The 24572-nt window shown below is 43.8% G+C and overlaps 2 protein-coding genes across 2 annotated transcripts; both read right to left on the bottom strand.

The window, feature by feature from the left end:
* Nucleotides 1-4486: 4486 nt before the first annotated feature.
* Nucleotides 4487-8311, bottom strand: LOC307242124 (androgen-dependent TFPI-regulating protein; the record flags this gene model as incomplete). Its single annotated transcript, XM_080016459.1, has 5 exons — nucleotides 7772-8311; nucleotides 6614-6739; nucleotides 6402-6503; nucleotides 5272-5387; nucleotides 4487-4658 (listed from the first exon to the last, which is right to left on the bottom strand). Exons 1-5 carry the CDS (start codon nucleotides 7928-7930, stop codon nucleotides 4487-4489), a joined length of 675 nt encoding a protein of 224 aa, XP_079872585.1. The 5' UTR covers nucleotides 7931-8311.
* A 6432-nt stretch (nucleotides 8312-14743) lies between these two features.
* On the bottom strand, nucleotides 14744-23542 carry fam83ha (family with sequence similarity 83 member Ha). The gene is made up of 6 exons (XM_080016508.1): nucleotides 23300-23542; nucleotides 22234-22685; nucleotides 21853-22017; nucleotides 21516-21640; nucleotides 15910-21289; nucleotides 14744-15814 (listed from the first exon to the last, which is right to left on the bottom strand). The coding sequence occupies exons 2-6, from the start codon at nucleotides 22675-22677 to the stop codon at nucleotides 15803-15805; spliced, it is 6126 nt and encodes a 2041-aa protein (XP_079872634.1). The 5' UTR covers nucleotides 22678-22685; nucleotides 23300-23542; the 3' UTR covers nucleotides 14744-15802.
* Between the last annotated feature and the right edge of the window lie 1030 nt (nucleotides 23543-24572).

Genomic DNA, 24572 nt, shown 5'->3' with positions numbered 1-24572 from the left:
ATAGAGTGCACCTGACCCAAGAGACAGCAGAGGTTTATTTTTTTTTGTTTTTGCTTTTTTATCTCGTTTTTTTCGTTGATGAAACACTGCAGGTGTGACCCTTAGTAAGCTTGTCTGTCCTGACCTGCAGTTGCTTGACTAAGCTACCTAAAATGTGGATATCCATATATATACATTGGATTGGGCCGTTCTAATCTCCAGCTTTTAGTATCACTTTTTTTGGTGGAAGAAAAAAAACAAAACACTTTTAACGCAAAGCAACTGGACAACAGTAATTTCCTTGTTCCCTTTTCGCCAAGTACAAATCCCAAGAACACCAAATCCATATCTCCTTTGTATTCTAATTATTTCATAATTAATTCGAAAAACTGGATACGCAAAATCACCTCTGGATTCAGGACTGTATTATTTACTAGGACTCTGATGTGATGTCCGTGTGAGTGGTCCAAAGCACTTCTAAATTTGTCCCTAAAGTAAGAGGAAGAAATTGTACGAAACAAATAAAAGTGACATCATATTGTTGAATCCCGACCTTGCTGCTTAGAACGGGCGTACGCACAATCTAAGCAGGTTTGTGCGGCGCTCTGTTCGTGAATGAGGCCCAATATGATTCTGTTCTTCTGTCCCTTTACAATGTCGTTTGATGCACACCCACGGCTTTACGAGCTCCATCATATCTTGACATGTCGGCCGCATTTAACCAAGATGGAGTGGATGATGGCATGCTGTCTCCACAGGTTAGGTCTAGTTAAGGCTGGTGCGGGGGCTGCATTGCACACTTCCAGCTGAAAGGACAACATTGAAATGAGTGTGGACACTCATTCAGTTTGTTTGTTTGTTTGTTTGTTTGTTTGTTTGTTTGTTTGTGTGTGTGTGTGTGTGTTTTTGGGTGAAGTCTTAAAGGAACCAGGACATTTAAAAAAAAAAAGTCAGTTGGTTGTATGTTAATAAAAATCGTATTTGCCACCCCAATCTTTTTTATTTTTATTTTTTATCTGCTGTATGTACAACAAATGCGAGGCCACACCTCGACACGGCGACTCAGGTACGGGTGAAATAAGTGAACAATAAATAAATATAGAGACCTTTGCAATCCAATCAGCGCTTTGTTTTCTCCAGAATTCTAAGGCTCCTCCACAACTTTGATCCCACATGTCTTATATGCGCGAGTCTCCAATTTTAACATTGAGCTATGTTGTAAAATGTTTACAGGAAAAATAAAGTTTAGGTATTGAGTGAAAGGTTGTCAAGTTTTGGTTTAATGTCATAGATGGTTAAGTTTAGGTATAACGTTAAAGATGGTTAAGTTTAGGTATAAAGTCATAGATGGTTAAGTTTAGGTATAATGTCATAGATGGTTAAGTTTAGGTATGATGTCATAGATTTTTAAGTTTAGGTATAATGTTATAGATGGTTAAGTTTAGGTTTAATGTTATAGATGGTTAAGTTTAGGTATAATGTTATAGATGGTTAAGTTTAGGTATAATGTTATAGATGGTTAAGTTTAGGTTTAATGTTATAGATGGTTAAGTTTAGGTATAATGTTATAGATGGTTTAGTTTAGGTATAATGTTATAGATGGTTTAGTTTAGGTATAATGTTATAGATGGTTTAGTTTAGGTATAATGTTATAGATGGTTTAGTTTAGGTATAATGTTATAGATGGTTTAGTTTAGGTATAATGTTATAGATGGTTAAGTTTAGGTTTAATGTTATAGATGGTTAAGTTTAGGTATAATGTTATAGATGGTTAAGTTTAGGTATAATGTTATAGATGGTTAAGTTTAGGTATAATGTTATAGATGGTTTAGTTTAGGTATAATGTTATAGATGGTTTAGTTTAGGTATAATGTTATAGATGGTTAAGTTTAGGTTTAATGTTATAGATGGTTAAGTTTAGGTATAATGTTATAGATGGTTAAGTTTAGGTATAATGTTATAGATGGTTAAGTTTAGGTATAACGTTATAGATGGTTACATTAAAGGTTTAAGGCGGTTACATAGTGTCGGAGTGAGTTTTACATGGTGGCGGGGTTACCGAAGTGATATGCACCCAAATGCCAGAGCTTTTTTTGTCGCTGATGTTCAGACAAGTTGATAATGTGTTTCATACCAAGTTGATACCCAAACATAAATTGACTTAAGCATTAAATGTATATCAAGTATCAAAAAGACTCCACTAATAATCTGCCCACTAATGCTTTGAATAATTTGAAAAAAAAGCTTGTATTGTCAGAGATCTTTCCTTTTTTTGGAATCCTTTATAAAGGGGTTTGAAACCGATGTGGATATTGAACCTTGCCGAGCAGTTGTAAGTGGTGGTTTAGTTCTTTAAACTCAGAGATAAAACGTCTGTGTCTCTCGGCAGCCTATTTCAGACCATCCTGCACTCTCATAGGACCTACTTGGAAAAGGCGTCTTTTTCTGAATATGCAGCGTATCCTGTTTTTCTGGTTCTCGCTGAGTGTTTTCTACTTCCTTACACGCGGTGGCTCGTCCTTACAGCGGGGGAGACTGCATTTCACTGGTATTTACCCACAGGTGAGGGCACAGAAAACCCAGAGGCGATGCACTGATGTTGTACCTTCTAGGGGTAAGTAAATGTGTGCTTCCGTTTAACAATCCGTTTGAGGAATACATTTTGCATTTAACACAGTACCTTTGGACCCGTGGTGACTTTGTCTTCTCTTTGAATACATTCAGATCGTCACGGGGCTTCTCTTCATCATCGTGTGCTTTTCGAAAGGACTGAAAGAGGTGAGAAGCCAATTCAGGCGCTCGTAGCTGTAACTTTGGAAAAAACGTATTAAAATCGGATCGGTTATTGACAGAATTGTCGGAACAACGTGACGGGTGCTGTCATATCTTAAATAATATGACATTATCATAACTATCTTTTAACAGGTGAATAAACGAGTAAAAAGCAAACTGGCTGAAAACTCTGGCAACAACAAAATGGTAAGAAACCACAGGATTATTTAAAAATGATGTCTGGCTGATGACAAATCATGACACCAAAGCTCGATTTCAGCAGGATTTACGTGAAGACGACATTAACCTGCTGACTAAAATCATATTGGTGGGACTAGTGGACGCGGATCCTCACTATCTTCACCACCTCAAGTGCTTCAGGGACCTTTGATGAAAACGCACCGGGACACGGGACATGACCGTAGAGAAAACCCCCCGCGCCCTGAGGTGTTCCAAAGCGCCGGGAACGAACAAGGACCCACAGAAAACCTTTGCACGGAGAAGATTAAACCTCTCGCCCATCGTCCAGCTGATGCGTCTACCATGTCGGGCTTAAAAAAAAACAAAAAACAAAAGGTTGGTTGAATGATAACGCATGTGGGGCGTTTGCCTCCTCCCAACCACGTCCAACAAATGCACGGAAAGAAAAAGGCAGATAAGCCAAGTTATTTTCAATTGGATTCGCTTTATTAGGCTTCTTTTGATCAAAAATGATCCAAAACTGTTTGTTTCTTTGTTGAACCGTTTCCATTTCTGTATGCAATATGCATAGTCGCATAAATGTATTAAACCATTGTTAATATTTGAAATGCAAATTCCAAAATGGTGGTCTATGGAGGTAAATGGAGGTTTATTTACCTGAGGTCGGGCCACAACATTTATAGAGCAAATGAAGCAAATGGCCCCTTGTCAGAACAAGGATATTCACAAATGATCCTCGTCGATGCGTGTGCAGCGGAAAGATCCGATATTAAGAACGTCCGACAGTCACTTTCTTTTAGTTGTCATTTTGTGCTTTCCTTTACCTAGAAAAAAAACAGTGAAAGATGCAGAGAGATGTTAAAGGGTAGGTCGGCTATATAGATTGATATGATTCTCACGATGCTTAAATGCAATCCAATGGAGAGAAAGTAAAAAACAAAACAGTTGAATCTGCTTGTGGGAAATGGGAAACTCACATAAAACTCTAAATTGCGTCTTAGCGTCTTTATTGAACATGTTTTATATCACATCACACAGTAATAATTGTATCGTATCTTAATCAAAACTACTTTTTACGATCGCTGTAATACATCCAAGAAGGCTGCCAGTAAGAAGCGTCGCAACTTCCTGTTTCTAGTCTCGTGCGTTAGAGCAACAAAGCCAAAACAGCCAATTTGCGGAAACGCAAAAGCCTGAAAAACCTTGTTGAGTTTGTGACGATTTAACTTCGGAGTCGCATATAAAGACTTGGCACTCCACCGGCTATATTGTGAGCTTTCTGGAGATTTTGCATGTTGTTGTTTTGTTGTCCAAAATGTTTCCCCCACTGAACTGCATTAAAGCACAGTGGGAAGCTGCAGCAGAGTGGTAAGTTTCTCAAAAGTAAAGCGTTGAGTGAGGTTGTGCCATGAACAATTCTAAATGAGAGGAAACCACCATTTTAATAAGGCCTGGGTTGAAAAATGACCAACCTATCCTTAAACAGAGAGATAACGAGAACCTTTGAGCCCGGAGAGCGGTTTGTCTTGCGTTGCTATGTTTTGAGTAACTTACCCCAGACGCAACTGCTGAGCTTATCTCCGAGCACGTAGAGCATGGCGACCACAGACATGTTAAACAAGAACAAGCCCACCAGCCCGGCGTGACTGAAGAGCCCGAGGAGGGGATACACCCAGATACCGGTCGACACGTACACCCAAATAACCCTGCAGAACAGGACGAGGGGAAACAAGGAAAACCATGCCCAATTCATGAGCAGTTTCAAACTCAAACCTAGATCGGCCTGTGCCTCTCACCCCATGGCTGAAAAAGTAGGGCCCAATTACAGAAGCTACAGCAGCTTGTTAGAAACTACAGTATATTATTATGGATATTATGGCCTGTCACCTAAAGAAGAAGAACCTGAATATATACGCATGAGGTTCGCGGCCATGGAATAAATGCAGGTGGACAGATAGATAGATAGATAGATAGATAGATAGATAGATAGATAGATAGATAGATAGATAGATAGATAGATAGATAGATAGATAGATAGATAGATAGATAGATAGATAGATAGATAGATAGATAGATAGATAGATAGATAGATACTGTTACTGTTAACAGTATCTATCAGTATCTAACAGTATCAGTTACTGTACACAATGAAAGACGACAATATACACTAATCCTAATGATAAACAACAAATATAGCCCCCCCCCCCCCAAAAAAAAAATAGAGAAATAAATAACAAACAAGCGAGCAAACAAATAAACAACCCAACAGAAAACTCATAAATATGACCCAAAAAATATACAGGGAGAATTGTTACTTACCAGCTTAAGTAAGACAAGCCCACAAGCCCTAATGCTGCCAAGCCGTGTTTCATCTTCGGGTAGACATGCGGCTGCACCAGGATTTCTCCGAGCAAGATAGGCAGAACAAAGGAGTGCTGCACATGCAGATAAGATAAGATAGGATAAGATAAGATCAGATAACACAGGGGGAAATTCAGGCGTTCCAGTAGCAGTAAACAGTACAGTCAAGAAAGATACACAAAATATAATGAGATGAGAAATAACACATATGTACACATACGAGTGTAATGACGTTTTGTTTTTTTTGCATCTGAACCGATTATCAGTAAAATATACTAGATGTGAAGACGCTGCAAAAATTTTTTTATTGTAAAATGCTAAAAGAAATCTCTAAAAGTACGCTCTATTTGAAACTGCTTAAAAAAATTAAGAAGTGCATTAATTTTGGGAGTTTTGTGGATAAAAAAAAAAGTCAGGCGGCGCAACTGTGTTCTAGATGGTGAAAAGGCCTACAAGGATTTATTTACGGTTGTACCCAGGCCCGCCCACAGAAATGGCTGGGCCCCTGAAAAGGTCCAGTTAAGAGAGATTAAGAGATAAGAGAGTGACCGAAAAAGTCTCCCTGTTAAGCATGGTGCTTTTTTTGTTTCATTCAATTAGGGAACAGATTATAAAAAAAAATCTACAATAAAAACACAGTTTTTATCTTATTCACTGTTTTTATTATTTATATTTGGAGGTCATTCTGATGCAGAGCGGGCCCTACCCAGATGCCTCCATGCCCCCCCCCCCCCCAGCAACTGGGCCCCAGAAAGCTTTCCCTTTTGTCCTCCCTTGTGGGCGGCCCAGGTTATTCCGCCTGACATTTTTTTTTAAATAAAGAAATGATGTCAAAATCTAACAAACAGTCTTGCAACTTAACAGACTTTCATTCACTACATATTGTTGTACCCAATATGGACAAGTGGCAGTTAAGTCTGTCTTAAGTATAAGTTACAGTATTAACATACATTACTGATAAAAGTTGCCCGAAAAACGCCAGTGTGTTGAATGAATTCTTACATTACAGCATATAAAAGCTGTTTTAAAGCATTGTATTTATATTGTACTCGTAGGTGTAGGGTGGAACCGAGCAGCACATTACAGACCATAGAATGGTTCATCCATGGAGGAAAGAAGGCATCGATAGAGGCTGGGTAGACCAACTCCCTGTCGTAGGCAAAGATCCCCCAGAAAAGCACGACGACAAACTGAACACCATTCGGAGAAAGATGTTAAATCAGGAGACGCCAACAGGAGCAAGAAAACAATCTAAACATCACTTGTCATGAAAAAAAACAATAATTAAATGTTTTCTCACCATGCCCACAGGGAAGGCAAAGACGGAGAAAAGCAAGTCTTTACATCGGTGGAGGAGGTTTTCGCCCTTTTCCCCAGGTTGCAGATCGTTGACGGTGGCCAGTCCAAAAAAGAACATCTGCAGTAGCTGGAATGTTTCCAAACGACACCATGATTAAACCTTCCCGCCGTTTCCCAGCTCCCGGATGGGAGACAGGTGTGTGTGACTGGGGACTGACTGCCCGCTGTTCCGATGGCCCATTATGCCAAAACCCCAATAGTCCGAAAAATGACGGGTTAGAGATGGTTAAGTTTAGGGTTCGGTTAGTGTTAGTGTTAGGGTGTCGTCCATGTCCAATGGGAGAGGGTTAGTGTTAGGGTAAGGGTGTCGACCAGGTCCAATGGGACAGGGTTAGTGTTAGTGTTAGGGTGTCGTCCATGTCCAATGGGAGAGGGTTAGTGTTAGGGTAAGGGTGAGGGTGTCGTCCAGGTCCAATGGCACAGGGTTAGGGTTAGGGTGTCGTCTAGGTCAAATGGGACAGGGTTCGGGTTAGGGTAAGGGTGTCCTCCAGGTCCAGTGGGACAGGGTTCGGGTTAGGGTGTCATACGTCTCCAATGGGACAGGGGTAGGGTGTCGTCCATGTCCAATGGGACAGGGTTATGGGTTAGGTTGTCGTCCATGTCCAATGAGACAGGGTTAGGGTTAGGGTGTCATCCAGGTCCAATGGGACAGGGTTAGGGTTAGGGTGTCGTCCATGTCCAATAGGACAGGGTTAGGGTCAGGGTTAGGATTAGGGTGTCGTCCAGGTCAAATGGGACAGGGTTCAGGTTAGGGGTTAGGGTGTCATACGTCTCCAATGGGACAGGGTTAGGGTTAGGGTTACGATTAGGGTGTCGTCCATGTCCAATGGGACAGGGTTAGGGTTATGGTTAGAGTGTTGTCCATTTACAATGGGACAGGGTTAGGGTTATGGTTAGAGTGTTGTCCATTTACAATGGGACAGGGTTAGGGTTAGGGTGTCATCCATGTCCAATGGGACAGGGTTAGGGTTAGGATTAGGGAGTCGTCCATGTCCAATGGGACAGGGTTAGGGTTAGGATTAGGGAGTCGTCCATGTCCAATGGGACATTTTTCAGACTAATGGGGTTTCGGAACATACGGCACCGCCTGACTACTCACCAAATTCAGGAAGGTGAGGTATTTCCAGGGTCCTCCGTACACAAAGATCCCGGGCGGCAGCTCCTCTCCGTCCTTGGCCACCAGCGCCCTCACTACGAAGGCGTACCAGCCAAACGCCGCGATGTGATAAACCCTGCCCACAGCTGCCTTCATTCTCATTTCTATTTTCACAGGACCAATTTATCAAATGCTACTGGTTGCAAAACGCAAATGTAGACTGAGGAAAATAAAGGTATCCTCGGCGAAGCGCTTTAAATTGCGTGTGCTGTCCCCCCCACCCATGGGACATGAAAGGAGGGCCGTGGGGGGAGGGGGGGGGGTGAAGGTCGGACAAAGAAAAAGCCTTTTAGTACAAGATTAGTGTAAGTCTTCATGGGCTGATCAAGTTATTTTCAACATTCCCGGACAAGAGGCCCTCTGTTTCTTGTGACGCATGCCATTTAGATCCTCTCTTTCGCAACCAGTCGGCTTTCCGGGTCTGAGCGTGCAGCTGGGTTTGGAGACCCACGTGTGCAGATTCTAAGACTGTACCAGAACCAGAACCAGAATCATCTTTATTGCCAAGTAAGCTTACACACGCAAGGAATTTGTCTTGGTGTACGGTGCATGCATGAAAGATAAATGTAAAACTTTATGTAAAATATATAAGAATATGTCAAATAAGGCTGTTTTTTTTGTTGTTGTTTTTTTTTTCAATAAAGCTGTACAGTTTGTGCAGGAATGTGCAAATGTTTCGTCTAAAAGTGTCACAGTATGTGCAATGTTCACGGATAAGAGTCCAGAACCATGAGGAATGTGCGTTAATGTAACTCATCGACAAACCCATGAAATTTTGGGCGAACAGGACCGTGTCCCAGGCCTTGTTGATGAGGCCGGTTGCAGACACAGCGTCAGTAGGAAAAAAATAAATTAAAATCGCTTTTTGTCCTTTTTACAATGGAGTGAACCACACGAGTCGAAGAGGAATTCAGTCTCCGTTTGAGAATTCCACTTTATGCCGCTAGAGTTGGAGGTGGCCAGGGAATGACCCCGTGGCGCCGTCGCTGTGCTCAGGGAGTAAAACTGGAATCGCACAGAGCGTTTGGCTCCTATCCAAATAGCCTCAAGACTTTAAACTATTTTGAGACTTGGAAACATAAAGCAAGTGGGGCAAACGTCTGAGGAGCTATGTTTCTGCCCTGGATTTAACTGTGTAAGTGCTTCCATTTTCCATAACCCTTGCTGAATCGTAACAGTGTTTTTCAACTGTTATAGAACTATTAGTGGTGACGTGAGGTTCGACTCTTTTTTTTTTTATTCATTCTGCAATTGACGAGTCATTCAGTAAAGACCAATGAGTCGTTCAATTTTCAGACTCTTCTTTCGTTTGATACAGTGGGCGTGACGCACTCCTGAGAATCATTTGAGTCTGTCAAAGTTGTTTATTTTGGTGGAAAGCGGATTGTAAATCATTCACCGTCAAAATCAGTTATGGCAAATGCCGACACCTGGTTTTTGCATGGAACTTTAATGCATCCTCTGTAATTATTTGCCCGCTCGCTCGCCCACTCTGACTCCAGAGTGGGCGAGCCATATCTAATGAGTCATTAAAAACTATTTGTTCGCCGTGGACAAATTGTCCGCGAGTCTTGTGTCACTAGTAGTCTAGAGTCCCGAGTCTTTCCATTGAAGGGAATGCCATTTGGTTCCAAAACGTTTAATGGAGTCTATAAAACACAATAATCTACCACAGCTTTTCCACGCTAAAAAACTAATTATTTAAAGTTCATTATGTTAAGAAAATGTTATTTAAAGTCAATAATAATATTTTTTTATAACTTTTTAAAACTTTCTTTTCATGTCCATGTAGACCCTAGAGTCATGGAAGTTGAATCACAAATATTACAGAATAAAAAGGTGTATTACCATCACATTTAGTTATTTTTTAAAAGTAAATATTTATTTCAATTGAATATAAAAAACATTGTTTTTAATTCAAATTCGATCATGTATTTGTCCCTCAGTGTTGCTTTCCCCGTCCGTCCAACCAACTTATTCTCCCTTCAGAGACAATGAACTGCTGCTTTTAAGTGACGTAAAGAGGAAGTCAGGTCATCTGAGCTACAATGAGTTATGATGTCATTTATTACTGATAATTTGATGTTTTAACATGTTTAATTGGGTCTGTCAAGCATAACCTATCCACCCTGTCACTGATAATTGAATGAGAAAAAGTTTTTAAATCAATTCTTAGTGTGATATTTATATATATATTTTTTTAAAAGCATGTTATTTAATGATAATTATTAGCTAATGAATTTAAGCCTGATATATAACTTGTGTGGCGGCCATTTTTAAATGAGATGTTCTACCCCGTCACATGCAGTGTGTGTGTAAGCGATGATATGAATAAGTCTTTTGTGCCGGGCGTGGGAAAGCATGTTTTCTAAACTCTGGGAGTTTAACGTGTATATTAGACGAGAAGAAAAACAAAATCGCATGAAGATTATTTCCTGTTATAAAAGATTCTGAAAATAAAAAGGCCGAACGGCACCCATGTGATGGAGTGACTCAGTAGGTCATAATAATAAGCACAGTGCTATGTGTTCCTGACGTTTTGGAATGTTTTTAGTACAATACTACAAACTTAACCCATACAGGACAAAATAACCTAATGATGTTCACCAAATATGATCAAGGACAAATGCCTAACTAACAAAGTTACTTTCAAACTAACTACGTTTGTTTTAGAAAGGCTTTGTGATTTACATTTCCTGAGAGAGCCAGTACCTTTTACTCTACCCTACTTGTGAATAGATTTTTTGAAGAGTTGAAGAGCCCGAGGAGGGGATACACCCAGATACCGGTCGACACGTACACCCAAATAACCCTGCAGAACAGGACGAGGGGAAACAAGGAAAACCATGCCCAATTCATGAGCAGTTTCAAACTCAAACCTAGAGCGGCCTGTGCCTCTCACCCCATGGCTGAAAAAGTAGGGCCCAATTACAGAAGCTACAGCAGCTTGTTAGAAACTACAGTATATTATTATGGATATTATGGCCTGTCACCTAAAGAAGAAGAACCTGAATATATACGCATGAGGTTCGCGGCCATGGAATAAATGCAGGTAGATAGATAGATAGATAGATAGATAGATAGATAGATAGATAGATAGATATACACTAATCCTAAGAATAAACAACAAATATGCCCCCCCCCCCCCAAAAAAAAATAACACAGTATAACATAACAAATATTATAATGACGTCATAATGCATCTGACTCTAAATCTCATCTCCTTCATTTTGTTTATGAATATTTCCATGTCAGTTAACCAAGAGCAGCTGAATATTTCGGGTCAAATTTATTTCTCACTAATATCTGCTCTGTCTTTGGATGAATTTGGATGAAATTTAAACCACAAGAACCTTGTGACATACCGATTTAAACGACACCTCACCTGTGATGGTAGCTTCCGGTGGAGTATGTCATCCATATAGTTTTCAATATCAAAATTCTGAGAATTTTCCCCCCGAAAAATAACAATAGGTTTCCAGCCCAATGGGCTGGACCAATAATAATAATAATAATAATAATAATAATAATAATAATAATTGCTGACTTACAATTGCTAATAAATAAACTTAAGCTGCTTTGAGTTGAGTAATCCGGGGGTGCATTTTTTTAATTTTAATGGTAAAGGGCATTAAATTGAACACTGTTCAACAGTTGCACAGACATGTCCATCACTTGCAGAAAGGATGTTGAGGTTCTGAGGAATGACTGTGGACTACTAGCACCACCATGTGGTGTTGAACATGTACTGCAGCCAGAGACAGCATAACAGCATGCTAATACGCTGATCAGCCGCAACATCGAAACAACCACTAATAACCACTAATAACCACTAATAACCACTAATAACACTAATATCGTGCAGCTCCCCCTCGTGCCGCCAAAACAGCTGTGACCCGTGGAGGCATGGACCCCACAAGACCCCTGAAGGTGTCCTGTGGTATCTGGCACCAAGACGTTAGCAGCAGATCCTTTAAGTCCTGGAAGTTGTGAGGTGGGGCCCCCATGGATCAGACTTGTTGTTCCAACACATCCCACAGATGCTCCATCAGATCGGACCCTAACCCCGGGCATCCACATGATGAAGAGGAAAACCTGATTCATCAGACCAGGCCACCTTCTTACATTGCTCCATAGTACAGTTCTCTCTCTCTCTCTCTCTCTCTCTCTCTCTCTCCCCCCCTTTTTTTTAACCTGTGCTCGAAATACAACAGAGAATATTTGTTCCGTTTCATCTAGGACAGAGTTGCCGAGCTCTGGAGTTCAACCTCTCAACCTGCAATGCAACTCTTTATTCATTACTGAATTATCAACAACTGCTGCAATAACTCAGTAGGATTACAGTAGGATTACAAGAGCACAGCTTTTTGTTGAACAGAACCACTGTTATAAGAATTTTATAACATATATATTGCTGTGCCTTTCGCGTGAACTCTTGTACAACATATGTGTACTCTGTTTATCCTTCTAAATGCTAAGTAAGAGTTCATGTCCTATTGCTGTGCATTTCAGGTCAACTCTTGTACGATGTATGTATCCTCGGTTTGTCCTTCCAAGGCTAAGTAGAGTTCCTGTCGTAAAAAGGATGTTAACTAGTCACTTTCTGTGTCGTAAAGGGGAGGAAGGAAACCTCAACAGATAGTCGCTCTCTACGAAACTGCCCCATCAATGACCTACGCAGGGGGTGTTGTGACATCTACTGACCTTCCTCCCAGCGGCTCCTCAGTTTCCCACTCCAACAAGACTGTATAAAAAGCTCAAACTCTCCAGTGAAAATTTAGCACTTTCTCTGTGACATTCTGTTGTGTTGTTACATGGAAACTGCTCCTCTTGTACAACCTTGGATCCTCTTGTTCAAGATTAAATACTTTATCAACCTAAAGTATTTGTCTACGATTTCCTCTGTAACGGTTAGTCCGTCCACGAGCAAAGTTTATAGCTGTTTAACTTTTCCAACCGCCACCCCTCTCTGGAGAACCATCTCACCATATTTTGGTCTATAATCAACTGATCACTACTGAGAGGAGAAGAGGGGGAGAATCAAATAAACACAGAACCAAACCACAACATATACATGGAAAAAAGTAAAGTAGTCTATAGTGTATACACCCCATCCAGCCGTGAGCCCCGAGTGCCCTAGATAGGTGGGCACTCCACCGTCCCCAGCCCCCGTGGCACCCGCCGCAGAGAGGCCACACAGCGGGAGAAAAGGCCGACAGCCGCCCCCCGCACCTCAACCCACACCCGCGACAGCAAGCGGCCTCACAGGGGCTCTGGAAGCCACCCAGCAGCGCTCTCCGCAGGGTTGCAGCGCGCCAGAAACAACCCCGCGCCAGGCGCAAGCCCCCAGGACCCCAATCCAGCAAGGCAGGGGGCCCACACGTTTGCCCCCCGGCAAACCACACCCCCACACCGACCCACCAGCGCCCCGCCCCCCCGGGAAACCCCAGGCAATCGCGGTTAAAATTGCGGGGTGTGGGGGTGTGAGTCCTCCAAGCAAGTCGAACCGGAATCACTTGCACCACTCCTGCCCCACAGACCCTGGTCTGGTGTTTGGTGGTTTGGAGTTAGATTAATGTGCGAGTGTATGTGTTCTAAACCAAATATGAGTGGTATTAAAATGACAGGAAGGACTAGAAGCACGTCGGGGCAGGAGCGTGACGGGCAAGATCGCAGCCGCCCGCCACAACCCCACCCACATACCTCGCACCCCACCCGTCCTTACCTGTGTGGCGTATGTACTGATTATGAGTGTTGGCACTGGGAGAGATAGGCGAAGCACAACCAGATCAACCGTAGGGGTGCAGCAGGGCGGGCCGCGACCACGCGGACCCCGCCCCGGCACCACCCCCCCCACCGTACCCGGGGGCACCGAAACCACGACGACCAACCACGGACGCAGAGAGGCCCGCCATGCGCTTCTGCCATGCTGGGCCTCTCCACACCCCCTTCAGGCCCATATCCCGCCCCCAGCCCAGTACTAACCACTGCAAACCAGGAACACCCCACCAGACCTGTCGTTTTGGAGATGCTCTGACCCGGTCCTCTAGCCATCACAATTTGGTCCTTGTCAGAGTGGCTCAGATCCTTACGCTTGCCCATTTTCCTGCTTCCAACACATCAACTTCAACAACTGACTGTTCACTTGCTGCCTAATATATGCCACCCCTTGACAGGTGCCATTGGAACAAGATGATCAATGTTATTCACTTCACCTGTCACTGGATTAAATGTTGTGTCAGTCACCAAACGCATCAACCGCAACACCCCTCTGCCTCGACGTTTATTTTTGTCTGGCACGTGATCTAATAAATTAATCACAAGACAGAAAGGAAAACTAACAAATTAACTAAATGAGGATAAACAAACGAGATTTATCCTATAAAATATTTAGGTTAAATATGTATACAATACTACTACTACTATACTACTATACAATACTCTATGTACATTTAACTGCAAATACCTAATACAGAGGTAGGTTAAGTAAGAATGTGGAAATAGATAAATACGATAAATGACACCCGCTCTGCTCTCATCCATCTACTTATTTGTTACTGCAGCATCTACCTGTTAGAAGTGTTACTGTGAGAAGCCTATAAGCATATTAGAAGCGTAACCTAATGCAGGGCTTCATTGTGAATATCACTTTATAAACACAGCAAAATGGATGTGGTTTCATCCAATAGAACATTTCTTTGTTACATCTCTTTGGATCTGTCGCAGTGCTTCTGGCAATATTCCAAACCAATCATCTGACTGTGCCATTGTGCCCCATTTGCGAACCCCCCCCCCAAAAAAAAATAGGCAACACAACTCTACAGTAAAATGACTTTCTGAATACCTTGTAAGCAGATCTAGGGTGGGGGGGGGGGGTTGGAGATGAGAGGCTGAGTGGCAGAGGAGATATTTCACATACTGTTTTATTTACAAATGTGCAGAATATCTGTGAGACAACCAAGATGGAATTTGAAGAGCATATTGAGCCGTTCGGCACAAGGTGAAAAAATACTCCACGCATACTTAAAGCAGTTAAAAAAAAACAACAAAAAAAAACTTTTCTGATTTCAATCCATGCAAAGCTGTGATGTCAGTAGTGATCAGGGCGAGCGCAGGGAAAACAGGTACATCGGAGCAGCTCGAAATAATTTCAGCTGAATCCAACACACAAATATAAGTCCTTTACAGAATGAATGGTAAAAAGCATATTACACAGATATTGTGCGAGAATGTATACAATGTATACAAGTTATCGTGACGTGTGAAATAAGCTAAGCTTCAAAACTGTGCTTGTCTTTTTGCGACTGTTCAAAACACTTCCAACAATTTAAACCATGTAACAAAGCTTTCAAATTATACAATCATTGATTTTAATCACATTAAGGCAGAATCCCCTCTAGTATGACCACATATCCATTTGTTTGACAAATAATCATGATTATTTAAGTATCTTTGGTTCAAAACAGATGCCAAAATCATGGCATATTGTAAGGCAAACTGTCTCCAAACAGCCTGAAATCACATTTTATTTTATTTGTTGTAAATTGGCACACATTTGTGTTTTGGCTGTCGGCACTGTATTACTTGCAGACAGACCACGTCAAACACGTCAACACAGTGATATAATTGCACTTGACCCATGCAGCCACCGAATTTCATATGATTTGATCACACATGACTCTCCATCCATATTTCTCTTTCATGGCAATAGCAGTTTGATGGTAAACCCAGTCAGCGCACAGCCACATTTGGAAGATCCTTGAATCATCTGTGCAGATGCATTTACTTCTGCTGCTATGAATCAATGTTTACCCTCAAACAAGAGGCACACTTAAGCACATACTCTCTGCCAGTTAAAGACTCCTAGTGTAAAAAAACACGACCACAACATTGCAATGGTAAATCCAATTATCTCTTTGTCAAGATGTTGACTTTTCCTCATTGACTCCTGATCCTTTCCAGTTTTGTCGCCAGCTACGGTGCCATCTATTGAAATACAACAGAATTCAGTTATTATTTGAAAAACCAGGACGGCAAAAAGTAACAGTTAATTTAGGCTACTCAGAGACCAAATTGCATACCTCAAAACGGCTGTACACTTTCCTCTCCTTTCGCATGCTTTGGATTTTCTCAAGCAATTTTTCTCGCTCTTCCGAGGTCTTGATTGTTCCTTTGCTTAAAGACTTTGCGGCTCCGCCTTTCCCCCTATTTGCATTCTTCTCAGCTTCACCTTTCTTATCGTCATCGGTCGCCGTCGACTCTTTGGCCAGCTCGGCCCTGCTCTGGCTATTTGCAGAGATTTGCTCCAAAAGCAGCTTCGTATCATCTCTTAGATTACTACTTGAGATGACGTTAGCCGTCGAGGAGTGGTAGCGAGAGTGGCTCACTTTTGGCACCTTTGACTGGGGCGACAGAGGGAGTGCTTCATCTGACGTGGCGGCGGCTTTTTCGGGGCTTGTGCTTTTCTTGGATTCATCGCTTAGTCCGTCTGAATCCTGCGGAGTAGTTTTGCTACTACTGTCTGTTGCCTCGGCTCCTCCCGTTTTCTTCTCACATTCAGGGTCCGGTCTCTCAGGCTCGTTTCTAACTTCACATTTATCGCTAACATTGCTATCTTTACTTGACAAAGGTGGCTCTGAAGGGCTGCGTTTGGAATCTGTGGTCGTTTCACATGCCAGATCGGTTTCCGTCGGCACCGCAGTCGGGTCTGAAGTGACGTCTGAGGTAGGTGTAACTGGACTGTCAGATGGTTCTATTGATGCAGGTATTGGAGATGTGCTCGAGTCTGTTGGGGTGACTTCAGGTGGCGAGCTTACTTCTGGTTGGCTGGGTGTCGGCAACATGTTTGCTGCTGTATCGTCAATCTTGGGCAACACATTCGATACATCTGAGTCAGGCACTTTGGCGGAACATGATACGACAGGACTGGAACCGCTGAATCCCGGGGCGCTATGTTCGGATGGAAGGGTTGAATGTGTCAATGCATTTGATCCAGGTGAGTAAGATTGAGCAGGTGAGGCTGTCGCGGGGGAGGAACTCAGTTCTCGTGTCATTTCCACAGGGGGGGCCACAGCTGGCGTGAGATTTGGTGGAGCACCGGGCTCTTTTTGGATAGTACTGTCCAATGAAATTGCACTTTCTTGATCTGATATAGAGCCTACGCATGATTGAGTAGGAACAGAGCTGGAAGAGGAATTATTAAGGTCGGGAGATGCATTGCATTTGTCTCCGACATCCTCGAGAGATGGCGATACAGCGCTGGAGGGAGGAACAGCATTGGAAGGAGAAACAGCACTGGAAGGTGGAACAGCACTGGATGGAGGAACAGGAACGGCACTTGAAGGGGGTACAGTGCTGGAAGGGGGACATGCACTGGAGGGAGGAACAGCACAAGATGGAGGAACAGCACTGGAAGGAGCAGCAGTGTCGGAAGGAGAAACAGCACTGGATGAAGGAACAGGAACAGCACCAGGAGGAGATACAGTGGTGGAAGGAGGCACAATACTGGAGGGAGGAACAGCACTGGAAGAAGGAAGAGCGCTGGAAGGAGGAAGAGCGCTGGAAGGAGGAAGAGCGCTGGAAGGAGGAAGAGCGCTAGAAGAAGGTACAGCATTGGAAGCAGGAGCAGCACTGGAAGGCGGACCAGTACTGATGGGAGGAACAGCGCTAGAAGAATGTTCAGAGCTGGAAGGAGGAACAGCACCGGAGGGAGGGACAGTGCTAGAAGATGGACCAGCATTGGAAGGCGCACCAGCACCGGTGGGAGGAACAGCACTGGAGGGAGGAACAGAGCTGGAAGGAGGAACAGTACTGGAAGGCGGACCAGCACTGGTGGGAGGAACAGCACTGGAGAGAGGAAGAGTGCTGAAAGGTGGACCAGCACTGGAAGGAGGAACAGCATTGGAAGATGGTATAGTGCTGGAGGGAGGAACAGCACTGGAGGGAGGAACATCACTGGAGGGAGGAACAGCGCTGGAAGGAGGAACAGCACTGGAAGAAGGTATAGTGCTGGAGGGAGGAACATCACTGGAGGGAGGAACAGTGCTGGAGGGAGGAACATCACTGGAGGGATGAACAGTGCTGGAGGGAGGAACAGCGCTAGTAGGAGGAACAGCACTGGAGGGAGGAACATTGCTGGAGGGCGGAACAGGGCTGGAAGGCAGAACAGCGCTGGAAGGAGGAACAGCACTGGAGGAAGGAACAGAGCTGGAAAGAGGGACAGAGCTGGAAGGAGGGCCGGCACTGGAAGGCACAGGGCTGGTGAGAGGAACAGCACTGGAAGGCGGTACGGAGCTGGAAGGAGGAACAGCGCTGGAAGAAGGTACAGCACTGGAAGGAGGAACAGCTTCAGAAGGCGGAACAGCACTGGAAGGAGGAACAGCACTGGAAGGAGGAACAGCACCGGAAGGAGGAACAGCACCGGAAGAAGGAACAGCACCGGAAGGAGGAACAGCACCGGAAGGAGGAACAGAGCTGGAAGGAGGAACAGCACCGGAAGGAGGAACAGCACTGGAAGAAGGAACAGCACCGGAAGGAGGAACAGCACTGGAAGGAGGTACAGAGCTGGAAGGAAGAACAGCGCTGGAAGAAGGTACAGCACTGGAAGGTTGAACGGCTTTGGAGGGTGGAACAGCACTGGAAGGAGGATCAGCACTGGTAGAAGCTATAGTGCTGGAAGGAGGTACAGCTTTGGAAGGAGGTACACCGCTGGAGGGAGTAACATCACTTGAAGGAGGAACAGCCCCTACAGAGACAGAGTTGGATTCAGATTCAGGAAGTTTTGTTTCCAAATTGGGTTCAGCAACGCACGGTTCCCCATGGACCGTCTTCGAAGGTCTTTGCTCTAAAGGTGTGTTTGCCTTTAAATCCCTTTCACTTTGGCGAAGAGAATTACCACGTTCACCACGTGCAGAGTCACGTGTTGTGGTACTGTGGTCTGGGGGCTGGATATTTGAGGGTTTGGACTCTAACGGAGTGGAATGAGGCGGAGAACTAGTTAACTGTTCACCCGAACAGGGGAGTCCACTAGGCTCACTTGGGATGTTTTGTGAATCCCTAGGATCTGAGCTTTTCACTGATGTAACTGATTGAGAGGGCTCATCTGGGGCATCGGGAAGAAATTGGCTGCTGTCTTCCACAGCTGGATGGACCAGCTCGGGGTCTTTTGGTGGTTGGCTTTGAGGTGAAGCTGATAAACCGGTAGATAAGTCTGTTTGCCTGTTCTTGAGTTCTATCTTCTCTGAATCCGTCGCAACACTCTTTTTCTTATTTTCACAGCTAGGGGAGGAGTTCATATTACCTTTGGGTCGATTACCCTTCGTGTTAGTCTTGTCTTGGACATCGGGACTGACAGAGACAAACTTTTCTATTTGTTTAATACCTGGAACATTCTGTACAACCTCTTTCTGTGACTCAGCCTCCTGTAATGTAGTTTGCACTCTGGATGAATCCACAATATTCTGCGTATCCGTTTTAAGGGCAGGATCCTCCTTTTTCACCGTGCTGTTTTTTAAATTCGGTTGAGTCTTCGGAAGAGATTTCTCCGCCTTCTTCTCAGCGTCCGCAGTCTGAGCAGCTTTCCGTTTTGCCGCTAACTCCTTGAAAAACATTAATCTCTTGTCAGGATCATTCATATCTATGAATGGGTTGCCTAGCAATGATTCAGTAGAGTGCACATGATGGTCCATTTTGGAAAGCTCAACTGCAGAGCTACTTGGGCGCAACATTGGCGGAGGAATCTTATCTTGTTGTGCTTCTGCAGGCTTTGGCGGTTCCTTAGTATCGCTGTGTCCCGGTGGATCCTTTGACAAGTTCTCTCCTGAAGAGCTATCTGCTTCCTCATTGTTTTCGAGGCCGTCTGCTTTAGATGGTTGTGTCGTAGAGCTATCAAAGGTGGCTGACCTTACAAAACGGCTCCATTCAAAAGGTTCTCTTGGAATCAATCTCCTTTGGCCCAAAACCTGTGATGCAAAAGGCAGTTTAGACTGAGTACCTTCATGTTTGTCTGTTTCCTCATCCTGTTGCACTGGGTTACTTTTAACATCTTGTGAAACAGGCTGTTCGAGTTGAGAGCTGAATATTAGAGACGATCGTAGCCTGGAGCTTCTTTGAACTGCAGCATTATATTTCCTACGGAAAGACTCGTCACGTCGACCAACTGCGTCTTTTGGATCTTTTTGCTCGCCTTCATCGGTCTTATCTGCTTCATTTGTTGAAGATGATTCAGAGGGTGTTGCCGATGTTGTTTTGGTTTCCTCAGTCATAGTCCTAAAATCCTCAGGTAGTTTTTTGGGAGGCTCTGGGACAGTGGGTTTGACAAGGCTTGCCAGTTGACTTATCCTGGGTATTGTAGGGATCTTGAACTCTCTCACATTTACGTTAAACTTAGGAGAAGATAAATTCAGGCCTGATGTCGATCGATGTAAAGGGTTAGGGGCCTCATCAAAGGGATCTGTTACCTGAGAAGGGGGCAGTGGCGGGTCCTCATCTCCCGTATTCTCAAATGCACTGAGGTAGGAGTTAATCCTCCAATTTCTTAGCCCCTGTTTCAAAGCAGGATCCTTGCGGTTCAAGTTTGAATCCTGGAAAAATGGCTTCTGGTCAGGTGGCATCGGGGGCATTGGGGTCTCAATGGTGCCTGGTGGCCCAACACTTCCTCTTCTTGGATAAGAGGAGCCAAATTGTACATCTGCTGGTTGTAAGAATGTCTCTGAGACCTGGTCCATTTCTACATTGGTGGTCGATGACAAATAATTCAGCACAGGGTCAAAATCATCAGGCAGTTCCATCTCTTGTGGCGAACCAGGCTCGGGATACTGATCCGCTGGCTGATAAGCATAGCTCCGGAACTTATCATAGACAGGATACCCTGCCTCTGGTCCCATCCTCTGCGGTGGATAAGGACTTCTGTGAAACTGCTTTCCCTGAGTCTCAAAGCTTGGCATTCCCGGTTGTTGCGCGGATTGATAAGGGGGTTGTCTGCTGTGAATACCTTCAGCAAAACTCTTCCGCCTGAAATCAGGATTTTCCATCATATTGAGTGGCATCCGAGAGGGGCTCTGCTCATGAGGGTCATCCTTTCGTAATTTCTGGGGGGAGTATTTGTAGATATCGACAGGGCCTTGGTCTAGAGACCTGTGAATGGAATCATGCATACTGAGAGGGGTGTTTTTCCAATCCTTTGTAATCCGTTCATCAAAGGTTTGTCGAGGCCATTCATCTGGACAAGGGACATCAATTGCAGCATATTTCCTGGACTCTCTGAACAGTGCTCCTCTCTCATCCAAGCATTGCCTTTCGGGCAAATGTACAAAATCCTCCACTGGAGCAAGTGCACTTTCAAAGTTCAGTGGTTCAGACTGAGCAAAGAGAATCCTGAACTCTTCATCAAAATTAGATACCAGTTGCCCGAGAAAGAGGTGGGCTAAACAACGGTGTATTTTCTCAAAAGACCACATGAAGCTGGAGAAAGAAAGACAAAAATGAATTAATGAAAGAATTATATTCATTGGGTGCTTAATCTCAATGTTGTCAACTGGAAGTTCTGAATACAGTCTTTTAAAACACAATTGTTAAAAAATATTAATGAAACACCATCAAACACCCAACACTTGATTCCATATTAATGTTAACCACTACTACTACATTTTAGGTTGACCTCAAAGCCTACATCAATGAATTGCCTAACCTGTAATTTCCACTAAGCACAGCTCTGCAGTCTGTCAGCAAGAAGCGATTCATCATCTGACCCTTGAAGGATTTTCCTGACCGGCAGTGATAGGAAATGCCAGAAACTGTCCTCACACGCATGAACTGTGTGAAAAAAGATTGGATTAACAACATACAAAAGAGATGAAGAGGAAGACACATTCTTCATTATCTGATTTACAACCCCATTTTGCATTGCATTAACTTTAGAACGTAATCAATGTCAAGTAAACTAGTTGAATTACTAACATTTCCTTTAAAGTAAAGTCAGATTAAAAGATTAAAACAAGACGTCTTTCAGTACAATTCAAACTCACTTGGATGCTCTCCAGGTTAACCCGGCAGTTGGCAGCCATGTTGACAAAATGATGAGCGTTCTGTTCATCGAGAAGGATATAGACGGCGACATTCCGCGAAGCAGCATCAAGGATCTCCGCAAATAAGTCAACATCAGTAAACATGTCCATCACCACGGCAACCACCTGGACAGTAAAAAGAACAAGTCACTAATAGGTCAGGAGTGAGAGGAGGAATAGTCATAAGAGGGCCGCTTTAAAAGGTTCTGGTACAACATGCTGTATAGTGATGAACAGGGAAAGTCCATTACCCATACTTAAAATTTCAATCCGATATATCATACCATGTTACCGTACAACTTTTGCGTATGTTCAACCAGAAAGAAAAAAAGGAAGACATACTTGCTGTGCGTTTTTAATCAGTCGCCGGGCCTGCTCCTTAATGCTCGGCATGTCGGGTTCGGCGGGGTTGACCAGAGTGGTGACCTCCGTGGGGCCGATGAAGCGGTTGAGCGGCGGCCAGCCGAGGTCAAGATCCGGGGCGTCCAGGTCAGAGTGGACGGGCCAGTAGGTGTCCGAAGAGCCATCTCCCCCGGACATGAGGAAGCGCTGTTCGCCATAGGTACCCTCGTGGGGTACCCGCACGGCGCTCTGAATGTACTGGATTTCCTGTGTGGATAGGAAGTCCACGCAGTCGGCCCGCTGGAGGCAATGATAGTAGCCCTCGAGGTTATCCTCGACGAGCGCATCGACCCCCAAGCGGTACTCCTCGCGGTAATGCGGGGGAAGGTAGTTGGGGTCCAGGGGATTATCCCCGGCAGAGGAACACTGCGATCGATGCGCCATAGCGCCGTCTGGGGGGAGAACACAGGCGAAAGGACGAATGGATTATTGAGAAAGTAGTTCATAAACATACATAAACAACACAAGGAACTCAATTCAGTTTCACTCAAGATTCCACATTGCTCCAGGTAGACATGTGAACCGCCCCCGCCCCCGAGGAACCCAAATTTGCAGCTCTGCGAAGACTTTCGGCTCTAATAGTGCAGGATCTCACGTCTCAGGAATCCACTCCACTGCAACAGAGCGAAATCTAACCAAAGAGGGAAATACATCCAGCACAAGACAGAGGGATATGGGTGTGGCTCCTCCCTCCGGCCCCGAAAAAAAAGGAAAAAAAAAAAGACTCCCAAAAAAAGTCTAAATGTTTGCAAGTGAATTCCAGCGCATGGAACATTACTAAAGTTATAAAACACCAACACCGACTGACGTTCAAAAGATCACTATAGGTGAAAACAACAACAGTTAGGCCTGAAACAAAGCACTATGTGCGGCTAAGTAGTTTGTGCTTCTCGGTCGCCACAGCTGGATCGACCCAGAATGTGTCACGGATCAAGCCGCCGCGGATAGCGCTGGTGACGGGGGGGAAAGTTCACAAAGAAGCGGACCCGGTTCCAGCTCTGCTCACCTGCCGTTCACACGCACTTCACACGAACCGACCCGGCGCCGAAGTCACAGCATGGCGTCCCTCTCGGATCCCCCCTTCTCCTCTTCCTCCGCCGCCGCCGCCGCCGCCGCCGCCGCCGGATCGAGCCGCGTCGCGTTCCTTAGCTCCGCGGCAGAACTCGTTCGCGGGGCTTGTGTGGCATGGCTTCGGTCCGTCCCGCAGAACCTGTTTTGCGTCACACCGGAGGCATGCCGGGGAGAATGCCTGAGCTACGACGGAGGGGAAAAAGCCTCGCCCCGCCTCGACGCTTCGGCTCTTCCTCGCCTCCTCTTCGGGTGTTTGTTGGCGGCTCCCCGGCTGGACCCCGCCGGTCGCGTGTCGCGTGTCTCTCGTAGCCGGAGTTTCGCTTCACGACGCCGCGACTGTCGATAGTTGAGTGGAACGTCACATGATCACCGGGGACACAACACGCTACGTGCACTAAATAATCCCATCGTGATATTAATCTCATAACAATAATGTATAATATTATATATTCAGATGTTGTGATTTGAATGATGATGGATGAATTGTTACTTTTTACAATGTAATTATTAAAACGAAAAATACGAATTATTATTATTATTATTATTATTATTATTATTATAATTATTATTGTTAATACTACTACTACTAATACTAATAATATGACTACTACTATTACTACTACTACTACTACTAATACTACAACTTATTATAATCATAATAATAATAATAATAATAATACTCCTTGTTATTATTATTATTACTACAACAACTGCTACTACTACTGCTCATACTAATAATAATTATTATATTACTACTACGTCTTGTTATTATTATTACTACTACTACTACAATTTATAATAATAATAATAATAATAATAATAATAATAATAATAATAATAATAATAATGATATTACTACTACTACTACTACTTCTAATAATAAAAACAATTTCATTGCATATATGTATGAAAGTATGTATATTTATGTGACGAATGAAGCTCTTGAATCTTGAATAATAATAATAAGAAGAAGACGAAGAAGAAGACGAAGAAGAAGAAGAAGAAGAAGAAGAAGACGAAGAAGAAGAAGATATACATATATATATATATATATATATATATATATATATATATACATATATATATATATAATGTAATTTGATGTTATAGTTTTCCATTTCGTCCAACGTCGAGCGCGCGCCCGATGACGAGAATCTCGCGGACTCCGTCAGCGCGCGCCCCTTGCTTCGTTGACCGCGGTCGCTATG

The sequence above is a fragment of the Zeus faber genome, assembly GCF_960531495.2.
Source record: "Zeus faber genome assembly, chromosome: 16".
In the NCBI taxonomy this organism is placed as follows: Eukaryota; Metazoa; Chordata; class Actinopteri; order Zeiformes; family Zeidae; genus Zeus; species Zeus faber.
Note: the sequence above shows the minus strand (reverse complement) of the source record. Positions and strands in the feature narration are given on the sequence as shown.